This window comes from Phymastichus coffea, unplaced genomic scaffold, assembly GCF_024137745.1.
Source record: "Phymastichus coffea isolate CEN01 unplaced genomic scaffold, Cenicafe_Pcof_1.1 PCOF00056, whole genome shotgun sequence".
Taxonomy (NCBI): Eukaryota; Metazoa; Arthropoda; class Insecta; order Hymenoptera; family Eulophidae; genus Phymastichus; species Phymastichus coffea.
In genome coordinates, this window is record NW_026706867.1 from 789,471 (window position 1) to 810,727 (window position 21,257).

General features: G+C 33.0%; 2 protein-coding genes across 6 annotated transcripts in view; both read left to right on the forward strand.

Moving 5' to 3' along the window:
- Positions 1-11,570, forward strand: part of LOC131666107 (zwei Ig domain protein zig-8-like) — a 75,669-nt gene extending 64,099 nt beyond the window's left edge. For all 5 annotated transcript variants that reach the window (XM_058938492.1, XM_058938494.1, XM_058938496.1 and 2 more), the window contains 5 exons: positions 4,382-4,605; positions 5,276-5,486; positions 8,171-8,357; positions 8,943-9,064; positions 10,678-11,570. In XM_058938492.1, the coding sequence (XP_058794475.1) occupies positions 4,382-4,605; positions 5,276-5,486; positions 8,171-8,357; positions 8,943-9,064; positions 10,678-10,784 (851 nt within the window). In that variant the 3' untranslated portion in view covers positions 10,785-11,570. The remainder of the gene's footprint in view (positions 1-4,381; positions 4,606-5,275; positions 5,487-8,170; positions 8,358-8,942; positions 9,065-10,677) is intronic.
- A 4,956-nt stretch (positions 11,571-16,526) lies between these two features.
- Positions 16,527-18,845, forward strand: LOC131666127 (chymotrypsin-1-like). The gene is made up of 8 exons (XM_058938529.1): positions 16,527-16,566; positions 17,278-17,380; positions 17,470-17,531; positions 17,608-17,696; positions 17,776-17,926; positions 18,000-18,116; positions 18,195-18,362; positions 18,437-18,845. Exons 2-8 carry the CDS (start codon positions 17,317-17,319, stop codon positions 18,668-18,670), a joined length of 885 nt encoding a protein of 294 aa, XP_058794512.1. The 5' UTR covers positions 16,527-16,566; positions 17,278-17,316; the 3' UTR covers positions 18,671-18,845.
- The last annotated feature ends 2,412 nt before the right edge of the window (positions 18,846-21,257 follow it).

A 21,257-nucleotide genomic window follows, 5' to 3' on the forward strand; every position in this document is an offset into this window, starting at 1 on the left:
TAATATGCATGAGCATGTTTGTGGGCTAACCACTAAACTTTTTTCTTCCTCTTGCATCCAGCGATTATCGCCGTCTCTTCTTTACCACAAGAACCGTTACTGTGAGAGCTGCTTAATCACATACTCTAAAGGGTAACCTCATTCTCCTGACGAAAGTACACCCTCAAACGAGATAGGATGCACAATAAGGTTATAAATGCATAATTCATCGAGTTTCGATCTTCGTTTTCTACCTCTCGCTCCGTCTGTCTGTCTATCTCTCTTTCTCTTTTTCTCTGTCGTTTCTGCCCGAATGAATTAATCAATTCTCATTTATCCTACTGACTTATTATTTTTGCTCATAATTGAGACTTAGACTGAGTCGGTTGCAAAGCTCGTTTTATACCAGTAATTATTTTTTAAACACAAGTAAACGTAAGATGATAATTATAAAAGCTGAAGAAAAATGAGTAATGCCGGTCGAGTATAAGTGTGAGTTTATTATGATTACAATTTTATATAAAAACAGTAATTTATATAAAAGATATTTAGAATAGAATCAACGGTATGAGAAGGTATATTTTGTCAAATTCGTACGATTATTTTATAAATAATATAATACAATGATATTTGAATAATCCAGAGTTCTTTCCCAATGAGAATACAAAATCAATGAAATTAAATTTGTTACATAGATTTTTTTTCTTTTTCATACATTTTCAAAGCTTAACCGTGACCATCCAGTCTGTCGTGCGCGAAAAAATCTCAAGTATCGCCTCAAGGGACTAAGTCGTGCTTCTGTTGCAGCAGTCTTGGGAATCGCAGCAAACACGTTCCCCAGAGTAGTAACCATAAAGCACATCTGAATTGAAAGCGTGACCGAAATTTATTGCAAATAACTATGTTACACTGTCAAGAAAATCAAACGAGCCGTACATTGTATTTGTACAAAGTGTTCGTACTGACAATAAAGACAATTAAAGGATCGTATAATATAGTATTCAGCATTTAGTGATATGATAAACTTAATATCTAAGAAAATACAATTCTCAATATTGAAATATCAAGCATTTACTTAGCGTTCACATCAAATAAGGTTTCTCCTACGTATACTTTTTTACAACTTGGAGATAGTGATATTTTTCCGACATGTTTCTCTTTGACAAAGTATACGACTTATGACGTTAGAATCGTTGTGATTCTTTTTCTCATCGCTCTTAGTTCTCTCTCTCTCTCTCTCTCTCTCTCTCTCTCTCTCTCTCTCTCTCTCTCTCTCTCTCTCTCTCTCTCTCTCTCTCTCTCTCTCTCGTTCTATTTCGCTTTATTTTAACAAGGATTTATCAAGATGAAAAATTGTCATTACATCCTTCAATCTCCACCATTTTCTTTGGCAAGCAGTTACTATTTAGAAATCATCTTTCTACTTCAAAAAATAGGAAAAAATATTAAATCTTATTTTCTTACCACGAGAATCATAGAAGTTACCTGTCAACTTTATTAGATAAAATGAAAACCAAGAAGATTTCCGTACAAATAACTTATTTCATTTACCTCCCAAAGTATGCAAGCGTTTCTTCATTTCTACTCTTTTTTTCTGATTATACGAGGTCAACCTCGTCCGGAAAATTTCCGCGATCTTCGCACCGCATGTTGAGAATCTCGACTTCTCCACGGCTGAGCTACTCTTACCGGATATTGCTCCATTGACTTGAAGAAGAGCAGCAGCCGTCTCACAGTAGTTGGTTCAATTTCTCGCTTCTTTGATAAAAAGTAATGGCAAGGATACGCTCGTTAATCATTTTTTTTACCTCGACTGAGCAATTATTTTCAAAGCAAGTCTTGAATAAAAAGTAAGATGGAAAAGCGTCATGTATCCAAAAAAATATCAACTTCCTAAGCACAAATGAATAAATAAAAGTATTTATTTCCAGTAATTACAGACTTGGAATAGAAAAAATTTGAATTCTAAAATACAATAACGACTGTTTAAGAAAACATTGAACGAAATCGAGTAAATTTCCATTTTACGAGGACAGATGAAATGCAAGCTTTACGGAATTCCGTTCAGTCGTGTGTCATTGGTACGTTGTATTAAGGGTTTCCGGATAGTGAACACTTTCAATCTTAAACTGTTACTCAATCTGTTTTACCATAAATGATATTATTGAAATATATTTCAAGATGATTTGATATTTATGCATTGAAAATATCTTGCACGAGTTTTTGAAATGATGAAGAAACTAGTCACATACAATATATTTATTTGCTTTGCTTATTTTTTCAGTCAGTATAGATTCGATGTTGATGATAAAAACTGCGCTTAACATGATTTACGTTTGATAAAAAAATTTTCTTTTCTTTTTATAAATAGTTGAATTATTTATTATAGTGAGTGTGTGAGTGTAACAAAAAGATGTAAAGTGAACTGAAACTAAAATTAAGCAAAGTAAAGTATATTGTTCCAAGTAAATGGATAAAATCAGTATTCCAAGCTGAGTAGAAGCGTATAATGCAGGGCGCAGAAACAGCAGCCACGTCGTGCGCTCGTTAAATTCAGTCATCTTTTTTTTTCTTTTTTTTTACGTGTACTTCCTTCAAGCTACCACGTACAGAGTTTATGGTTTTGCTCAGCTGCTCGTGAAAATATAATAGCTTACTTAATGATAATTAAAAGAGTGTGAAATCGAATCTTCCTCCCCCCCTCCCAACGCGGACCAGTAATCGTACATTATTAATTTTTCAATCATAATTCGTTTCCAGTTTTATTACCTTTCTCTTTTTCTAATTTGATTTTCATTTGCTATTTCTGACGGGAATTCGAAGCGACATTTATTACAAGTGGGTCAATAAAAATGCTACTAGCTACTCTGGTAATGTGCTCTGAGTGTATGCTTTCTTGTAGATAAGAAAGCATACACTCTTTCGTGTTTATACTTTCAAAAGTTTTAAAAGCTATAATTGACCATATTGTTATACCTATAGCATTTCTTTTTAATTTTCCCCATTCCATAAATTAAATAAAAAAATTAAGCAAAAAATTATAGAAATATTTCACTGATTTCAAACATCGAAAAAATATTAAAAAAAACCATATGTAATAAAATATATTATTTTATAAATAGCAATAATATATTATCTAATGACCAATATTACTTTACAATGAATATTGGAACTAACGATTCAAAAAAAAAATAAATATGAGCAAAAATGTTGATAAGAGTGTTCCGAAGACTAAAACCTTTGAGTTGCTTATGATCTTAAATCGTTTAGAAATTAATTACATCATTAAGTTGAGAAGGTACTGAAATATATATTTTATACGTAGTTTAAAACTTACAAAATACACTTCAGAAAATAATTAGTAAAAAGAATAAATTTTAAAGCAAGTTATCTTTCGTAAAAAAGTACATTTTTAATCAAAAATTTAATTTGTGGATTTTCTTAAAAAATATCAACAATACAATTTTTTTCTAATCGATAAATTTACTTAAAAATTATTTATTAAAAGTATTTCTATCTACCTTCGTATATTTCCAAATTTATGAACAATGATTCATCAAATATAAAAGTTATACTGATTGATAGTACATACACACATATACCCACACACACATCATCACCTTCACAAACATACGTCATGAAACGATAAATTTATTGTCTCCCTGTGATTTTTAATGAATAAAAATTCTTTTCAAACGCTTATTAATTATATGCCTAGGTTTTTAATCTTGTAAACATTGGAAGATAAAATCATAAAATTACAAAAACAATGAAATTGTAACGAAAAATAAAAAAAACTTCAAATAAACGCGGAAACAAAGCTTCTTTTTTAAGAAACTAATATTTTCATTTTTGATCGAAGTTATTTTTATTAAGAGTAATTATTATTACACTTGCTTGACTGATATATCGCGGTTGATTTAGTTTTTTTACTTTTGAATAAATTAATAGTTATTTATATAAATACTATCATATTTAAATATAACCAGTGATCTTACAGTTTTATATAAAAAATATTGGTTTTATTAAAAGTCAATAATTTATGCTAAATATGTGATGATTAACGAGAAGAAGCTGAAAAAGCATTAAGGCTTATCGATTAAATATTTGTTAAGTATTTTCGGTGATATTAAATTTTCAAGCCAAAATGTAAAAGTTTTCAAATACAATTAAAATTTAGAAATTACGTGAGAAAGTACTCTAAGTAACAACTCAGCACTCCTTCAGATCTTACAAGACTCGAAGGTCCGCTCATTTGCAACAAAGAAACTCGAAACTGGATCTCCTTCCGACCCAAATAAGCGGCACAACAACCTCAAAGTTCAAGCTCGAGTTCGAATTTCGTGTTGTCAAGGCATACTCAAGAGAGAAAAAACTGCTAATCTCACCTCTTTTGTTGTAGACGATGGACAACAGCAAAATCAACACCAGCATCAGCATCATCATCACCATGAGAGCGTTGGCGGTCCTTTGAGAGTGCCGCACTTGAGGCATCACCATGGATCTCATCGTGGCCCTTACTTTGAGAATATCGAGGGCCACGAGATCAATGTCTCGGAGAATGTCGCCCATCTCGGTGACACCACCCTTCTCGACTGCCGTGTTGCTATGCTCTCTGGCAAAGTGGTAATTACATTTCAACCATGCTAACCGAGTCTTTATCTTAGACCACCAAGGGTTCGGGTTGGGCTGGATATAGCCAATTCAAAATCGATGACGTTTTACGATCTTTTTGTTATTTGCTGCACTAGCTTGTGCTATTTTTGTTTTAAAATGACGCTATCTTTTTCGTTCGTCCATTTTTTAGCCGGCTGGCACTGATTAAATTGAAGTAATTATGAAATTATGAGCTTATTTAAACATGCACGTGAATAATTAAGCATTCTTAATTGTATTTCAAAACTAGAACAGTTTGCAAATTTGAATATAAGAGTATGATGAATAAATAAAGTATCAGGTAATTAAGAAATATCATGTTGAAACAATTAACTAATGTATCCTGAAATTAAATCGTGATTAAAATTCGCACGTTTATAGACACTGATGAATTATTCGACTTAACAATTTGGCATTTGCATTGATATAAAACAGTAGAAATAAAGTACAGAATAATTTATCGGTTTTGTCAATGAATGCAATGATTATAATCTCATATAACGAATCAAGCATTATTTATGACAATTTTTGAGTGAGAATAATTAGAAGGGTATAGCATTAATTAATAACCAATGATGGATCGGCTTACAAAAAAGCAACGTGTACTTTCGTAGGTATAATTTACGACTTTCTTTCGCAGGTGATGTGGATACGGCAAAGTCCAAACCGAACACTGTTAACCGTGGGCAAAAGTACATTTTCAGCAGATCCACGTTACTCGGTGCATTTCAAGTATCCGAACAACTGGCGGTTAGCTATTTCGGCGATCCAAAAGGAAGATCGTGGTGTGTATGTCTGCCAAGTGAACACGCACCCGCCGAAAATGCTCGTGACTAACGTCACCATTCTAGGTAAATCGAGCGTAGTGCCCTTATTGGAGCTGTGAATGGCTGTCCTGCGAATGATTGAGAGTGTGAAGTCGATCGTTAAAGGAATTATGAGACCGAAAGAAAACACTGAATCTGAATAGGGTACCGCTTTTGAGAATGACATTATTATTTTGCTTATCATTAGTTTGATTAAACTCGAAAGGCTCTACTTATGGAACTGAGAATAGCTCTATATTTAAAAATGCGAGGAAGTTTTTGTAAAGTTACAATATAATACTTAGCTCAAATTTTCAACTCTTGGACGACCATTTACGGACTCGATCAATAAAAAATTATAAAATTATAAATGTACACTGATTATGTGATTTGAAGAAAAACGAACTGAAGTTTGTTGAAGTTTTTTTTTCCAAAAAATAACAAAATCTAAAGCAAACTTAGCTAAGCGATCATAGCGATAGTTAAAACAACATTTACATAAAGACTCATTAGAAGTCGCAAAAGGAAAGCAGCCTTGCGTATCTGTGCTGCCGAACCTAACTTTTCTTCGTTTATTCGAAAGCGAACTTGCTACCTTTAGCAGTAGTCACGACAGAAAATCAGAAGTAGTAAAAAGTTACTCTGGGAAAGGGGAAAAAAGAATGTCACCGTTAATCCATTCAAGTGGCCCGAAAATGTTGCCTCGGAGATAAACAGACTTGATGTACTGCAGTTACTTAAATAAAGTCTATAAAACGTATTTATCTGTTTTCTTATAAGAATAAATAGTTTATTATCTTGCAAACTAAAAAAGTCATCATATTACGATACAGTTTTTCGTACTAGCCGAAAAATATTTTTAAATGACTCACATGCATAGCATCATATAATTTTCAACTGAGATCTTTTCACTCGAAAAATCTAGCAAGAGGCCAAATCTGTTACAGCACTGCACACGAAGAGGCCCTTGATTAAAATTCCACAGACGTAAGGATTCAATTACAATAAGAGGCTCACTTCTCTCCCTCTACTGTGCAACTTTTCTCAGAGTGCCACCCACGTTAATGTTGGATAGTTCTAATGTATGCGCATGCAGGCGATTTTTGCATACAATTCTGGTGCTTTAAATACCGTTTAAAATGGCCACAGATGTCGGGCAGTCGACTTTTTTTTCACAATGTTACGCTTTTTTATACTCCTGCAGCGAAAGAAACAATGCAGCACGCTGTGCTTTCCATTGCGAAACCGACATACAATAGCAATTTTTCTTCGTTTGAAAAGCTTCCCTTGTGTGTGGATTTAATGAAAATTCAGTTGTGACTTAAGTAATTGTACGAAAGTTTTGAGAAAAACGTTTAATGAGTGTGTTTTGCTGAAATGGAAATGAAGCTTAATGGTGTAAAATATAATTTTGTAATCTTGAGCGGGCAAATAAACTACGGTTAGCATTTGCAAAACAAAAGTTATACTCTCGCGCTCGTAAATGGAAATTTTGAAGAGCTTAAATGTAGCTCCGCTTTAGGAAGGAGCGGTTTGATATTCGGGTATATTTACCCGAGCTTATAACCATATTTGTAAGCGTAAATGTCTGTACGGACTAATCTGTATATAATATATAAACCCACAGATTTAGTTACAAGCGTTTTCATTATACACACCTCGTGCATTAAATTTTTGATGGAATCCAAGTTTGTCATTCAATTTGAAATCCAATTGCGCGAAGTTAATTTAAAAATCTCACCACATGTGCTGTTACACAATAGAATTGAAACTAGATTTCATTTTCTATCACCAGACGATCCGATCGTAAAATATTGATACGAGATTGATTGTTTTTTTTCTCACGGAATCTATTTCAAAAAGCTGAACCGAAACATATTGTTTCGTCTCCGAAAGTTTAATATTTGAATAGTGAATATGGCTACAGGGAGGAAAAGAATCGGAAAGCCAAACATGGGCACGAAACCAAAAAAAGAATACCCCGTTGAGCAGAATTCGTTTCACACTTTTTACGCAGTCACGGTTGTTCCTCTTTTTTTGTTGGATGCGTAACACGTTTTAAGCACGGAAGAGCAATCGTTGACCTTCCTTTCTCGATTGATGTTGGCAATTCGTTTAGCTCTACTTCCTCTCTTCTTTTTTTGCTTTTTACCTAGTAATCAAAGCTGATCCTTTATACGCGGGGATGATATTGAGGATACATAGAAAAAAAGTATTTTGCCGAGGGCTGAAAGTAAGCTCGCGATGGAGGTTGTTTGGAAGGACGCAATTTCACTTATTGCTCGCTCTGGCTTGCCGCGCTGGTTTTGAAGTTGTATTTTCAAGGGACGCTTCGAGCGTTACGAGACCTTCTTTGATGTCTGCCATTACGAATATCACAGAAATAATAGAAACCTTGCTGTGGGGAGTGTCGATGTTTGTTGTGTGATGCATCGAACATTTTCTAAATCCGATTTTAGTTGCAAACACTTTGTTGACATTTTCCAAAGCTTTCATAAAATATTATTTCAATTTTCTATTAACTTTGCCATTAAATAGATTATTTAACACTATTATTTATCAGATTTTAATAATTAAAAATAAAATGAAGTTTTTATCAATAGTAAATAAATATACTCTCATATTTCAAACTATAAAAAATTATTAGATATTGTACCTGAACCAAAAACAATGCCATTATGCACATATCCAAAACGAAGCTGTTTTATTTACGTATTAATTCTTTATAGCTCCCGACATAAGAATAGTGGATGAAGCGAACCATGAAATACGTGATCGCTATTACAAAACCGGAAGTGTCATCGAGTTGACGTGTGTGGTAAGGCCATCGCGGCCTAACTCAAAAGTACCACATCCAGTGTGGAAGAAAAATGGCGAATCGCTACCAGATCACGTCGACGTTTATCATAGCAACGGGTAAGTTTGAATGCCGTAAATCAACCTATATGGACTTTTCTTTCTCTGAAATAATACACGAATGCTTTCTCTTGACTATCTTAAATATTTGAATATAGAATTTTATGTTAAAAAGATTATATGTAGAAAATAAAGACGTTCACTCTCAAAAATTTAATAAATATTTGCTATTGATGTATACTGGCTTTTTCCATTTTCTAGCGAATAAAAATGTGATATTAGTACAAATACTCAACTTTTTCAATAATATTCTTTCTAACTTTGTTCCAGAAATATCTATTTTTATAATATATTCACAGTCCACGTTGTGCAAGCATTTGCTTTTATCAAATATACTAACTGTCGGTGACTCGATAAACAACATGTAAAATAATAATTTCTACTACTGACAAATACATCGTTTTACACATAACTTTGTGCTACAAGCCAATGTAAACATTTCAAAAAGCAAATAAAAGTTAGTTTCTCATAAACAATTCGTAGAACAGAAACAAAACCAACAGTGAAATTTTGGATAAAACAAAGAACATCGACGAAAAGCCTCATCTAATACAATATATCCTATATTATTCCTATATGTTCCAGAACGGACAACGAATTATTAACGAGGCTGCGGATCGAGCATGCGAGCAAGAGCGACAGCGGCGAGTTCGCCTGCAGCATTGGTCAGTTTAGCACAAGCTTCGTGAATATTCATGTGCTCAACGGTAAATAAAACCTCTTATTACCATGATTTGAAAAAATGTCTTTATTTATTATCAAATAATCTTCCGAGCGCAAAGCATAAAATAATACAGTTTGAAATTTGGTTATTCCAAGACATAAAATTTTTGCTACTCATAAGAGAAATACAAAAGCATAATTGGTATAAATACGATATTTTCTAGTTGACTTTTAAATATTATAACGGTTATTCATAACTGCAAAACGTATATCGGTAATTACAAATTTAATTTAGCATCATTAATTTTTTCAGCTCATTTGTGCCATAATACCGATGTAAATGTGATGCCCAGTCGATTAACATAAAAACCAAAATCATATCGCAATAAAACTCAACCGCAATATACGATGGCAATATCATGATCTATCCCCTACTCAATCAGAAAAAATACGCAAAAAATAAAAAAAAAATAACACATGATGATCGAATAAAAACAAACCACATATGCGAGTCGAACTCATGGAGCTTTTATATGGATTATAAAGTATAATGAGAACATCAAGTTTGTAAATACCTTTTGCCTGCACACGCGTTGCCGCACGAGCCGCGAGACGGTACGATGGCACAGAGCTTCGAATCTGAACGCGTATAGTAGCGTTACATTTTCGATAAGAAAAACCCCCACTCGCACACGCTTTATAATCCATATATGAGCTTTTATAAAACATCGGACGTATGATGCCTACTCGGCGGAATAAATAACACACTATTTCGGCTTTTATTATTTTTTTTCCGTCACAAAAAAATAAGTACATAAGAGAAATTCTCGCTCAAGAATTTTGTTCTCGTTTGGATTTCATTACCTCAAATAATAGGGCTATCTCGACATAATTAAACGGGAGACTGCCGAGCTGCGAAACTCAAAGTTTTCTCCCCGGAGAATCACTTTTCATCTCGGTCGTGTTATCCGTCTAGAGAGCCTCTCAACAGCCGGAAATTAGAGAATCTCTCGATCAAAGAAGCTCCTCAGCATCATGAAGTTGTGAGATTCACGGTTTCGCCGCGTTTCCGTCAATTTCACACTTTGAACTTTCTCCTCCTTCGCGCCATCGAGTGAATTGACATTTACGTACGTAAAGTCTAGCATAATCAAGATTTATTACTGACCAAATCTATTTACATCGTACTATTTTCACCAGCTTTTTTTACACGTCTAAAAGTCATAATTTAAATTCAATAATTCGAGTAATTGTATCAAAAATTTTTATATTCCGTTAAATTTTAATACAAATTCCAATAATTGATCTTATAGGTCTACATGGCAATTGGCGATTCATAGCAACAGATCTGACGCGAGACTGCATAATTTGAAAATACGTATCAATTTGTGTAATTACATGCCATAAAATTTTCCGAAATTTTCAATTTGTTTGAACAAATCGATTCGCCGATTTTTATATAATCACATTTTTGTATTAAATTAAAATTATTTATTAAATTAATTATCAAAAAAAATCTGATCTTTCCTCAATAAACGGAATCTGCATATTTTTATTTCAATGCTGTAATTCAATAAATAATGAATTATTTTTATGAAATCAAATCACGTTACCATTGAAAATTACTCTACTGATAATTCAATTTATCTACATACAGGTGAGAAACAAGCAGCTGTACATCATGACCAGTGGAACTTGGCAAACCGGCAATACCAGATTTCAGTAGTGACAGTCGGAATGCTCTTCCTGCGATGTCTGTTATAAAGTGAACCACCCAATTGACATTCATAGACCACCGTTCTTCCCCCCATGCAAATATTCATACATCTCTCCTATGGCGTGGATATTCCGAAGAGGCCATTCTCGGTGATTACTAATCGAGCCCTACAGGAGGCAACCGGCTGCTCTTCATGTATATTTAAAGCGATATTAACGCTAAAGTTATTGAAATCTATTCGAATGATTGATTTCAGACAATTTCACGTAGTATTTCTGAGGCAGTGTGACAGTTTTTTCAACAAGCATTTTTTAATCCGATCGTTTTTTGTCTGACAAATGACTTATTTATATCTTATGGTTTCATTTCCTATGAATTTGAAAAGTGTTAAACTGGTTTGAAAACGGAACAGAAATAAAAACATTTTGATGATCTATTAATGTATTATGAAAAGCCTATAAACTGATTTATTTGTTATGCAATAATTGGCTTTAAACATCTGCTTTAACGCCGAATTATAGGAGTAAAATATAATATTAAGAAATTATGTAGTTTTCTGATTTGTTAAATTATACAATTTGTTTATAAGTTTTACCTAATATCTATAATCTCCGTAAATACAAGTAAAACTCACGAATACTCAAATTAGATATAAATGATCAACAGAAAGACTATTGTACTGCCTCTTTCGGAACCAAATAAACTTCTTGTATAATGTCTTGTAAATATTATATTATTAAGAATTACAGAAAGCGAAAAATATTAGTGCTAAAACTACACCTTTGTGTACTATATTTTCTTGATGCATACATCTTTTCATCAAGTAAGCTTGTTTATATGTTAAGGCAAATAATAAATCGATAACCATACGTCATGTTTTTTTTAGATTCTCCATTGAGTTTCTCATCCTTCTTACTTAAGTTGTATGAAAATAAATATATCTTTTTATTACTTTGAGTATATTTTTATAAATTTTAAAAACTTTTCTCCAAGAGCATTTTGTAGAATTTACATTTTGATAAATGATTAAAAATGAATATTTAAAGTAGTTAATTAAAAGTTGCCTTTCAAAGTTAGATCAATTGATATTATAAGATTTAATAATATACTATTGATACGTGTAAGTAAAAGTTATTTTAAACTTTCAAGAGTATCTACACCCGTATTGATCTGTGCATGAATGTTTTAAATTTGTCTGCTCAAGTCAAAGTAAATATAGATTCAAACTTATCAATTATCTATCTATCTTTTTTTTTGTATGCAGATAATCAAGAGTTCAATCTCTGTCGATTATATTCTATATTTACTTTGTCTTCAGCAGTCAAATTCAAAATGTTCGTGCAGAATCCATTACTGGTGGGTGTATGTACACTTTAGAGCTGTCCACGGGATATTACTTTGTAACCCACGAAGTGCAAAACCTAAATTATTTTCAACGATTGAGCGTTGATGGCGTCAAATAGATTTTTTCTGACAAGTTACCTGGGCAGAAATTGCTAAAATAAGTCCTTTATCTATAATCGTTTGGTTTCATCAATGCTCAATTCAACCGTCAAGAAAAATCAACCAAAAATAATTTTGATTTTGAATTTCGCGGGATTGATTTTGAATTAATGTGCGGGCAGAGTACGTACCGATATACTAATGCACTGGGGTTTTTTCTTATCGACGGTGGGTAAGCTATAGCTTATGACGGTAAATTTGTATATTACGGAATAGATTAGCGGTAGTTAAAAAAGGTCGTCGTAGATAAAATAACATTCTTTTTTTATTTACCATGTTAATAGTTTTTAATTTCATCCCACTATAATTAGCATTATCAATATATTTTCAATTAACAAAATTTTTCAAATTCATCTAAATTAATAAGTCATTCCTTTCCGAAGTAAAATAACTTTCTTGTATTTTTGTAATATGCTTATAATCTATTGACTATCATGAATAAGAACCATAAATCAATTTAACTATATTTCACACTTGTAAATTATTTATAGAACTGAATTTCAACATTATACATATAATTTCAATTTGCCATGATAGTTTAGGATATTAAATTTCTATTTCTCTATAACCATGTACACTGACAGTCCTAACAGATTATAGATGGAAATTTTTTGTATTGGTCAATATCACTGATTAATTAAGAACCTTTTACGTATAGTATCTTCTCATATATTGTAATATTTATAAAAATATAAAAACTTAAATGATTTTACAATTAATCATTAGATAGTATAAATCATAAAAAAATTAATTTACTTGAAAATTAATTTACTTTTACAAATATGGTCTTATATTATGAAAAATGACAATATAGACGATTAATTTTCATATTCGTTTTCAAAGCATATTCTGTAATTTATATTTTGACATAAACATACAACAAAATTTAGCCGCTATCGGACCGGCTGTTGTTATATACTTTTTTCTCACAATGGAAACATTCGATCATGTTTTGACATGCTGCAATATGATCATAATTTGTTAAATTCATCCCGATATCTCATTTTGTAGATTTTTTTAATATATTCAGCTGACATACAGAAGTTAATAGATTCTATAAGTGCAGTATTGCGAAGAAATCACCGTGCAATATTACTTAACTTATCTCAGGGTATTACAATGAGGTAGTTACAAAAGAATATTACACTTTAAACTTTTTCCTTATTACATTTAAATTTTTATATTTATCTTGTCAATCAAATAAATAAAAAGTTAAAAAACTCATCTAGCCATCTTTTTAGACATGAACAAACGAAATAAGTATTGAAGAAACCAATTAGAAATCGTTCACGAAGCAACCCAAAAATTGGGATGAAGTATAAATTTTATGCCCAAAAACAACAGCTTAACAACGAGACACAGAAGATAAAGTGAAAGTATCATTTGTCGCGATGGACACCGATCAAAAAAGAAAGCGGGCAACTGACGCAGGCGCCATCTCCTGTAAACTAGTATACAAACACAAGCTGGTCGACAGTGGACACCAACTAAAGTGTCGGAAATAGTCAGGACGTGTGAATAGCAAGGGGACTGGCGATTGTGCGTCCTGGAAGCGAAGCGAGATTGCACGCGCCGGTGTTCAGCCGTAATGAAGGGAAGGGAGAAGAGGAAGGAGTAACGGCTAGAGGGCCACGGCAATTACGCAGGGTGGCTCGCTTGGGAGTCATCTCCCTCGATAGACAATGCACGTGAACCACTGGTCTCCTAATAAACTAAACAGGACGTAATATTCCGGGGGGCGAAGCGACGAGCGTATATGGCCAAATGAATCAGTGCCTTATATACAAGTAACCCTGCTACTGCTACTAATACTACTGCTGTTCGTTGCACGGCAGCCACGCGTAATCGATGTCCAGCTCTCAACGTTGGCTGTGTAACTATAGTGTGCATGCGTCGCGCGTGACCGGCTACTGCTCTCGCGGAACCGAATGCACAACACCAACGTGATAAATCGTTCCCGGCATTCTGGGTCGTTACTTGATAGGATGCTTTGTTACATTTGTTAATAATTGTCATCAATATTGACAATTATGTCCCGATTCTTCGCAAAAGTACTATGAAATAACTATATAAAAGTTTCGTCTTTTCGTTGATCTTTAAATAAAAAATTCGTAGTACTGTTACATTTTTTAATTTCATTTTACTAAAAATGGGCACCATTAAATACTATTTTTAATGAAATAATTTATATATGGAACGTGCGTTAATTCGAGATTGTAAATTAATCTTGGTAAATACCATTATCTGTATGAACAAAAATATAAAATTGAATCTTGCTGCTATGATACTTGCGCTTTATTTGTATGCTTTTCGAATAACAATGAATTAATCTAGTTCATATGAAAATATGAAATGCTCCAGAATAAATTCAGTTTTAAAAAATATTGTCGTCCTCCATACAAGAATGTTTTCTTTTCTCTGAGAAATTTATTTTAGTCAAGTTCTGTTGTATTATGTAGTTTAACGAACAGCCTGCTTAAACGTTCAAATACGATGCCCTTTTCAAAATGTTAAATTTTATTTTATAAAAAAACATGTACATTTTACAAATAGTAAATTTTGAAAAATGTTTTAAAAAAGATGCGAAAAAGAGATTAATAAATGAAATTGTTTTATATATGCATTTTATAATTTTGTTACTTTGTTATTCTGTTGCTACATTGTTATTTTTCTGAAATATTTTTACTATCTCGTCCTGCCTGGAAATGAATAAACTTTTTTTATGAAAATACGTTTAATCATTATTGTATAAATAAAAGAAAAACACAAAACAGAATAAAAATATAAATTTAATTAAACGTGTATGAGTAGTTTTAAGAACATATTTGAAACTTGCAAACTAAACGCTAACATATACGCTAATACTTATCTGTCAAGACGATAGAGTTAGAGAGGAAAAAAGAAAAAGAGCCTTGACGTGTTTGAGCTTTTCTGGCTTATGCCAAAATTGCTATCAGGCAATAAAATAAAGCTATTGAAACAAGACAAGTTTTTGAGCTCGATCGAGTTATGATTCATAACTTCCAGTAGAGACTTGGTTCTGCAACGAAAAGGTTAGTGATTTCTAAGTGTTACGTCATTTGTGGAATTCGCAATGAATTCGAATATTTTTATGATCTTAAATTTATTTATAGTTATTTTATTTATAATTATTTATTTATAAAAATTTATAATTATTTATTATTATTTTTAATAATTTATTTGATTGAAACTTGATATATATGTTTAACGACATCGGATCGGAGCTCGTTAATGAGGCATAATGTATTAGTTAATTTGTGCAAGAAAAAGAAAGCTGCTATCAAAACAGCGCTGGTAGTGTTTCTACAAAATGACGCTGTAATGGCTTGTCCACTTTCAAAAACAGTTGTACCCAATAACCAAATATCTTATCTCTGTTGGCGTAACTGTCCAGTCGGCTTACTCTCTGTCTCTCGTGTGCTATACATCAGAAGCTCTCTGGCCCGCGCGTACGTATACCAGTTTATTTTAGAGAGATACACAGTTGCAACGATCACACGCACACGCACCCGCACGCGCACGCACATGATGCTGATGGACGAAGCGGTAATGGCAGTTCATGTCGCGAATTTCAATATTCAAATTTTTCGATCTGCATACCTACCATGCGCCGTTCCTCGTTCACGACGCGTATGGATATAACGACGTGACTACCCTCACCAAGCTTGGAGTGCAAAATTTTTTCTCGTAATAGAACGCTTAATTTCATATTTGTGATCTCGTAGATTCTAAAATAATTAAGATACTTCTTCACAGTAATTAGTTGGCTGTTGGTTATTGTGAACCATTGGTATAGTCGCCTTTTTAAAACGTATATTTTGAAACGTATTGATGAGATGATAAATATCGTACTTAGCGTGAAATTTTCCTCGCGAAAGACAAATGCAAATATGTGCAAATTATTTTTGGCCACGTATTCTTTACATGAATCAATATTCTGTTTTTTCAAATGGAAACCAGTAAAATAAATGTATCGTGACTATTAGTAATCAACGACAATTACAAACTTATCTTTTATTAAATTAGAAGCATAAACTCACTCCATAACGAGGTAATCGCACTGGACGCAAAACGTACGTACTCGCAACCGCTCTTACCACAATAAGGTCATTAATCAAGCTAAGCCCCTCAAATCTCTCTCATTTCTCTCTCTCTCTCTCTCTCTCCCTCTCTTTCTCCCTCTCTCTCTCCCTTTCCCTCTCTCTTCTCTCTCTCTCCCTCTCTCTCTCTCTCTCTCTCTCGTTCCGCGCACAGAACTTGTGTGGATCACCTTCTACGTATACGTATGACAATATTGAACCACAGGTATATAACGGCAAGTTAATCAATTGTTAAATTCTGGCATGTAATGTACGTAATGTAATGTATGTAATGTACCATATAGTTTATAGCCTTCTCGGTACCTCCAAATATTTTATTGTCATGACGAAAATTTGGTAAAGCTTCAGATATTTATATATTTAATATAATTTAGATCTTTCTGAGAATTTCTCGATAAATTGTTACTTTTCTTCGCGAAAAACTTGAATTTATATTTGTATATTTGAAAAAAATTGTGACCTTAAAAAATGAAAAATTATCCATGTCTGCTATGTGTAGTTTACGTTCTACATCATGAGCTTAAAGTGAAATTGACGTCAAATGCCATAAACTACGTTTACTGAGTTCATTTGTCAAAACTCTACTTAAGAAAAATGATTAATTTTCTATTAAGTAATTGATTTACCTGCTAGTGAAATACAATTGTTTTATACAGTAATAAATTTAATTTACACAATGAAATATGAGTCGTTTTATGAATGTTTGCTTTTTTATCTCTTAGTATTATCTGCATATAGCTTGTCGTTGCGTAATATTAAAGAATTTAAGTCAATAGAATTAATGAGATTACTGATGTGTTTATGATTCAAATGCGACCTTAACTTTCATTCGTTATCCAAACGGTTGCGTACGACTAAGATATATTAAGAAGTTTTATATTTTTCATAAATGCAGCGTCTGATCTTGAGTTGACAGTTACGAGTGTTTGTTATTAGGGGCAGATTCTACAATAAAATGTTTGGAGCAACTCTTTTAATTTTGTCTTTGGCGTACTTAACTGATAGTACCGAAGTACAAGGTAATATGTGATTATTTTGTTAATTAAAATTATGTTAGTATTACCAGTTTATGCCTAAGATAAAAGTTATTTTTTTTTTTTTTTTGTAGAAGAACTCGATCTCAGAATTCAAAATGGAGAAAATACAGAACCACAAGAGATACCATATGTGGTATAAAGACAATATAATCTAAAATCATTGTAAGGCTGATTCATAAAGTTTTTGTGAAACACGTATATTTTTATAGGTGTCTCTTCAAACAAAGGGAGATCATTTTTGCGGTGGCGCTATTTTAAACAAATATTACGTGCTTACTGCTGCACACTGCATCGATAAGTAAGATTGTACTTGTTCTTACATAAACAATATAGTTTGTTACTAATAATTTTATATAACTTTTTCATTTTTTCCCAAGCCCCTTGATTCAACTGAACGCAGATCGAATAACAGTTACAACAGGCTACAATAGAAGTCAACCCATAAGCATCCATTCAGTAAGTTCAGCAATCAGACATGAAAATTACGTTGGGGTTGCTGCATTTATCAACGATATTGCACTACTTAAGGTTAATAACTAAATGATTCTATTAAAAAATTGCCATTCAAGTACTTCCTTGATATTTTTACTTTCATAAACAGGTATTTCCTACGTTCGCGTTAAACCAATTTGTCGCTCCTGTTACTCTACCAGAGTGTTATTCCGAAGTATCTGCAGGAACAAAAGCACGTATTGCAGGCTGGGGCCAAACCGTAACTGTAAATTCATGAAAATCTGCTAAAATACTAATATGAAATGTATATTCGGAATTAGTAAACGATTGATTCCACATGTAGAAAAAATTTCGAAATGAGCATACGAAACCGCAAATACTCCAAAAGTTGACCCTGTTGATTAGCAGTGACAATTACTGTCAACAGCAATACATTGGAAAACATTATAATATTTATACAATACATGTGTGCACAATAATACCATCTGGCGAACCTAAGAGTGCTTGTATGGTAAGTCTTTTATCATACATTTTCATTTGAAATAAATGTACAATTTGTTATTTATTTTAAAATTCTTCAAATAGGGTGATTCCGGTAGCCCACTAATAATCAACGGAAACGTTATAGTAGGTATCACCTCAATAAGCCCTCAAAATGATTATCACTGTTCTGCGTATCCAACTGTTTACACAAAAGTTTCTCACTACATCGATTGGATATCAGAACATATGGTAAAATTAGTCGATAACCAGATGGAAACTGAAAACATGCCGCAACACTGTAAAAATAGCGATCGCATTGTATTTCCAAGTGACTAATCGAATAAATAATGGGATAAATAGTGGGATTGGAGAGTCGATGGTCAAATACTTATTAATTTTGTCAAAATATGAATATAGTTATTGAATGATTGTCTACCGGTACGTCATTATTATATAACTCATGTGACATTTGTTTATAATTGTCTTGTATAATTTTACTTCAAAAGATCAAATAAATAAATATCACCAGAAGTATTCAAAACATTATCCTTCATTGAAAAAAATAAAAGCACACAACAAAACCGTCGTTTGATTAAAGCTAGAAAACGAACTTGCACAATGCGAGTTAAGCTTTGTTAGCTGATGGTCAAGCTCGAGAGAGACGATATCGAGGGAGGAAAAGTAAGTGCAACGCTACTGCGCTGATATAGCTCTTGAGCTTTGCGTGCTATCTCGTGCGAGTCGCGTAATACGAGCGTCGAGAAAATAAGGTCAGCCGCTCGTTCGCGTGAACATTGAGACATTGAAGCAAACGCTGAATGGCTGAAAAAGCCAAAGGACAATGAAAGGGAGAGAGAGAGAGAGAGAGAGGAGAGAGGGAGAGAGAGAGAGAGCGAGAACGGAATAATGCCGAGAATAAAGTGAGCGCGAGGTAAAAACGGTAAAGTGGCGCTGCTGAAGATTAAAAGGGCAAAGTAAAGCGAACGTATTAAAAGTTGGCGCCGTAGTTTCGTTTTCCGACGCACAAGGTTATAAAGTTACAAAAAAAGTTTTGATGATGACGCATCGAAACTCGTACTGAATGAACTGGAAATTGATAATACTTTTACTGATGCTATAGAGCAGTCATTCGAAAACATAATGTCTCTCGCATGTACAAGTGCAATACTATTGGAGGGTACTAACAACTTTTTCACTTTTGTGTGCGTTTTGATGCGAATTTTTTGAGCTATTGTTGATAGATGTTAAAAGGGTCTGTAACTTAATATTAATAAGCCCTCAAAGTGATTATCACTGTTCTGCGTAAAAATTGAAGCTCACGATCATAGCATAGAAAATTCATTTTATGCGATCGTAGAAGAACGAAGTTTTAAATTCTAAAAATTATAATTTTAATAGATCACAACAATATCTGAGGGATATAAGACATGGCGTCAAATTCTATCAAGTATTCACTTAATAAAAACTTAATAAAAATTGTGTAAGCTTTTATTATGTGTGCTAACATCTTGACGTTTCTACTTTAAAGAGACGTCTGTCTTACGTAAACTTAACTTGTATAAATAGAAGATCTTAAAAGTTTCAAGTACTTTTCCATTTACCATGATCTTGTGTATACAAATAGAAGCTTATGCATTGTTATTTCAGAACTCAAAGTTCCATGTAAACGTTTAACACAAATGATTGACATCCATATTTCAGCTATAACTATTCTTACTTTTATTAGTTAAGTGAAAGTGAAAATGGAGTGACAGTAATTCAAGAAATAGAATAAATATGTGAACACATTAAATAAATAATACGAGCTACATGCTGTATACGCGGCGATGATGAAGAAATTAAAAAAGAATTCATTCATGCTTCTCTATTTCTTTTATTTCACAATTTTTAGTTCACGAATATAAAAATAAACAATATTCGTATTTTTTTAAGATTATTGATATACTATACGTGGGCATATATGCACATATTTATACACTTGAAATCTTTCATGCAAATACTAAAATATTTGCAATCTTTCGAGGTACAACCCATACTGAGAGATAAATATTCGTTCTACAAACATAGTACGGCTGTCGCTGCTATGTAAATAAACGTAACGATGAATTGTGAGTAAAATGAAATAAACTCACAAAAAGATAGTCGCGTTCGACGTAAATAAATAAAATAGTACGTAAATCTAATCGAACGACAATATCCCGCAATTCATTTGAAAGCCCATGTGAGCAACTCAAATATAACAGCAACTTCAAATACACGCAGTACTTAGTTGAATGGCAGGTCGACAATCAAAGAGAAAGAGCAAGAGCTCCGAAGCACTATAAGCACAGTATATAGCATGAAGCCGTGCAAATCAAATGCAAATTTGTTAATGCGAGCGAAAGCCAGTCGTCTACTACACACGCATGTGAGTGCGAGTGAGCGACTCGCGCGCATTATACACGCGTCGAAAAGTCTATAGCGGTTGCCGGCATGAGACAGAGAGGGTGGGAGAGAGAGGTGTCTAATTTCCATAGCGGAAATATCAACTTTGAGTTTTGACTCCAGTGCCCGGCTATACAGTGAGAGCTCTCCTAACGACTTGCGGACGCGCGCACTGTTGGAGATATTGCCAATTTGTTACGAGCGCGCGGACACGCGCTTGCTGCTTCATCCGGATCTCGACTCTCGGGATAAAGTTTTTAACAAGCGCCAAACGTGCCCCTCTTGAGACTTGCGCAAATTCCTACGGCAAATACAATTTTAATGATTTTTATTTTACAGCTACTTTTTGCCATTATTTCACTTTCATTTTTATATGAGAAACTTTAAGTACACTTTTATTTATACACAAGACAAAGATGGATGGAAAATGAGAGTTACATTTTTTAACTGTTGTGTTTTCTTCAACCTTCTCTACATCTCTATATAGATACACGATCAA

Coding starts and splice junctions, on each gene's coding strand:
- LOC131666127 (XM_058938529.1), top strand. CDS start 17,317: ATGTTTGGAGCAACTCTTTTAATTTTGTCTTTGGCGTACTTAACTGAT. Junction 17,381..17,469: donor TGATAGTACCGAAGTACAAG/GTAATATGTGAT, acceptor TTTTTTTTGTAG/AAGAACTCGATCTCAGAATT. Junction 17,697..17,775: donor GCTGCACACTGCATCGATAA/GTAAGATTGTAC, acceptor TTTTTTCCCAAG/CCCCTTGATTCAACTGAACG.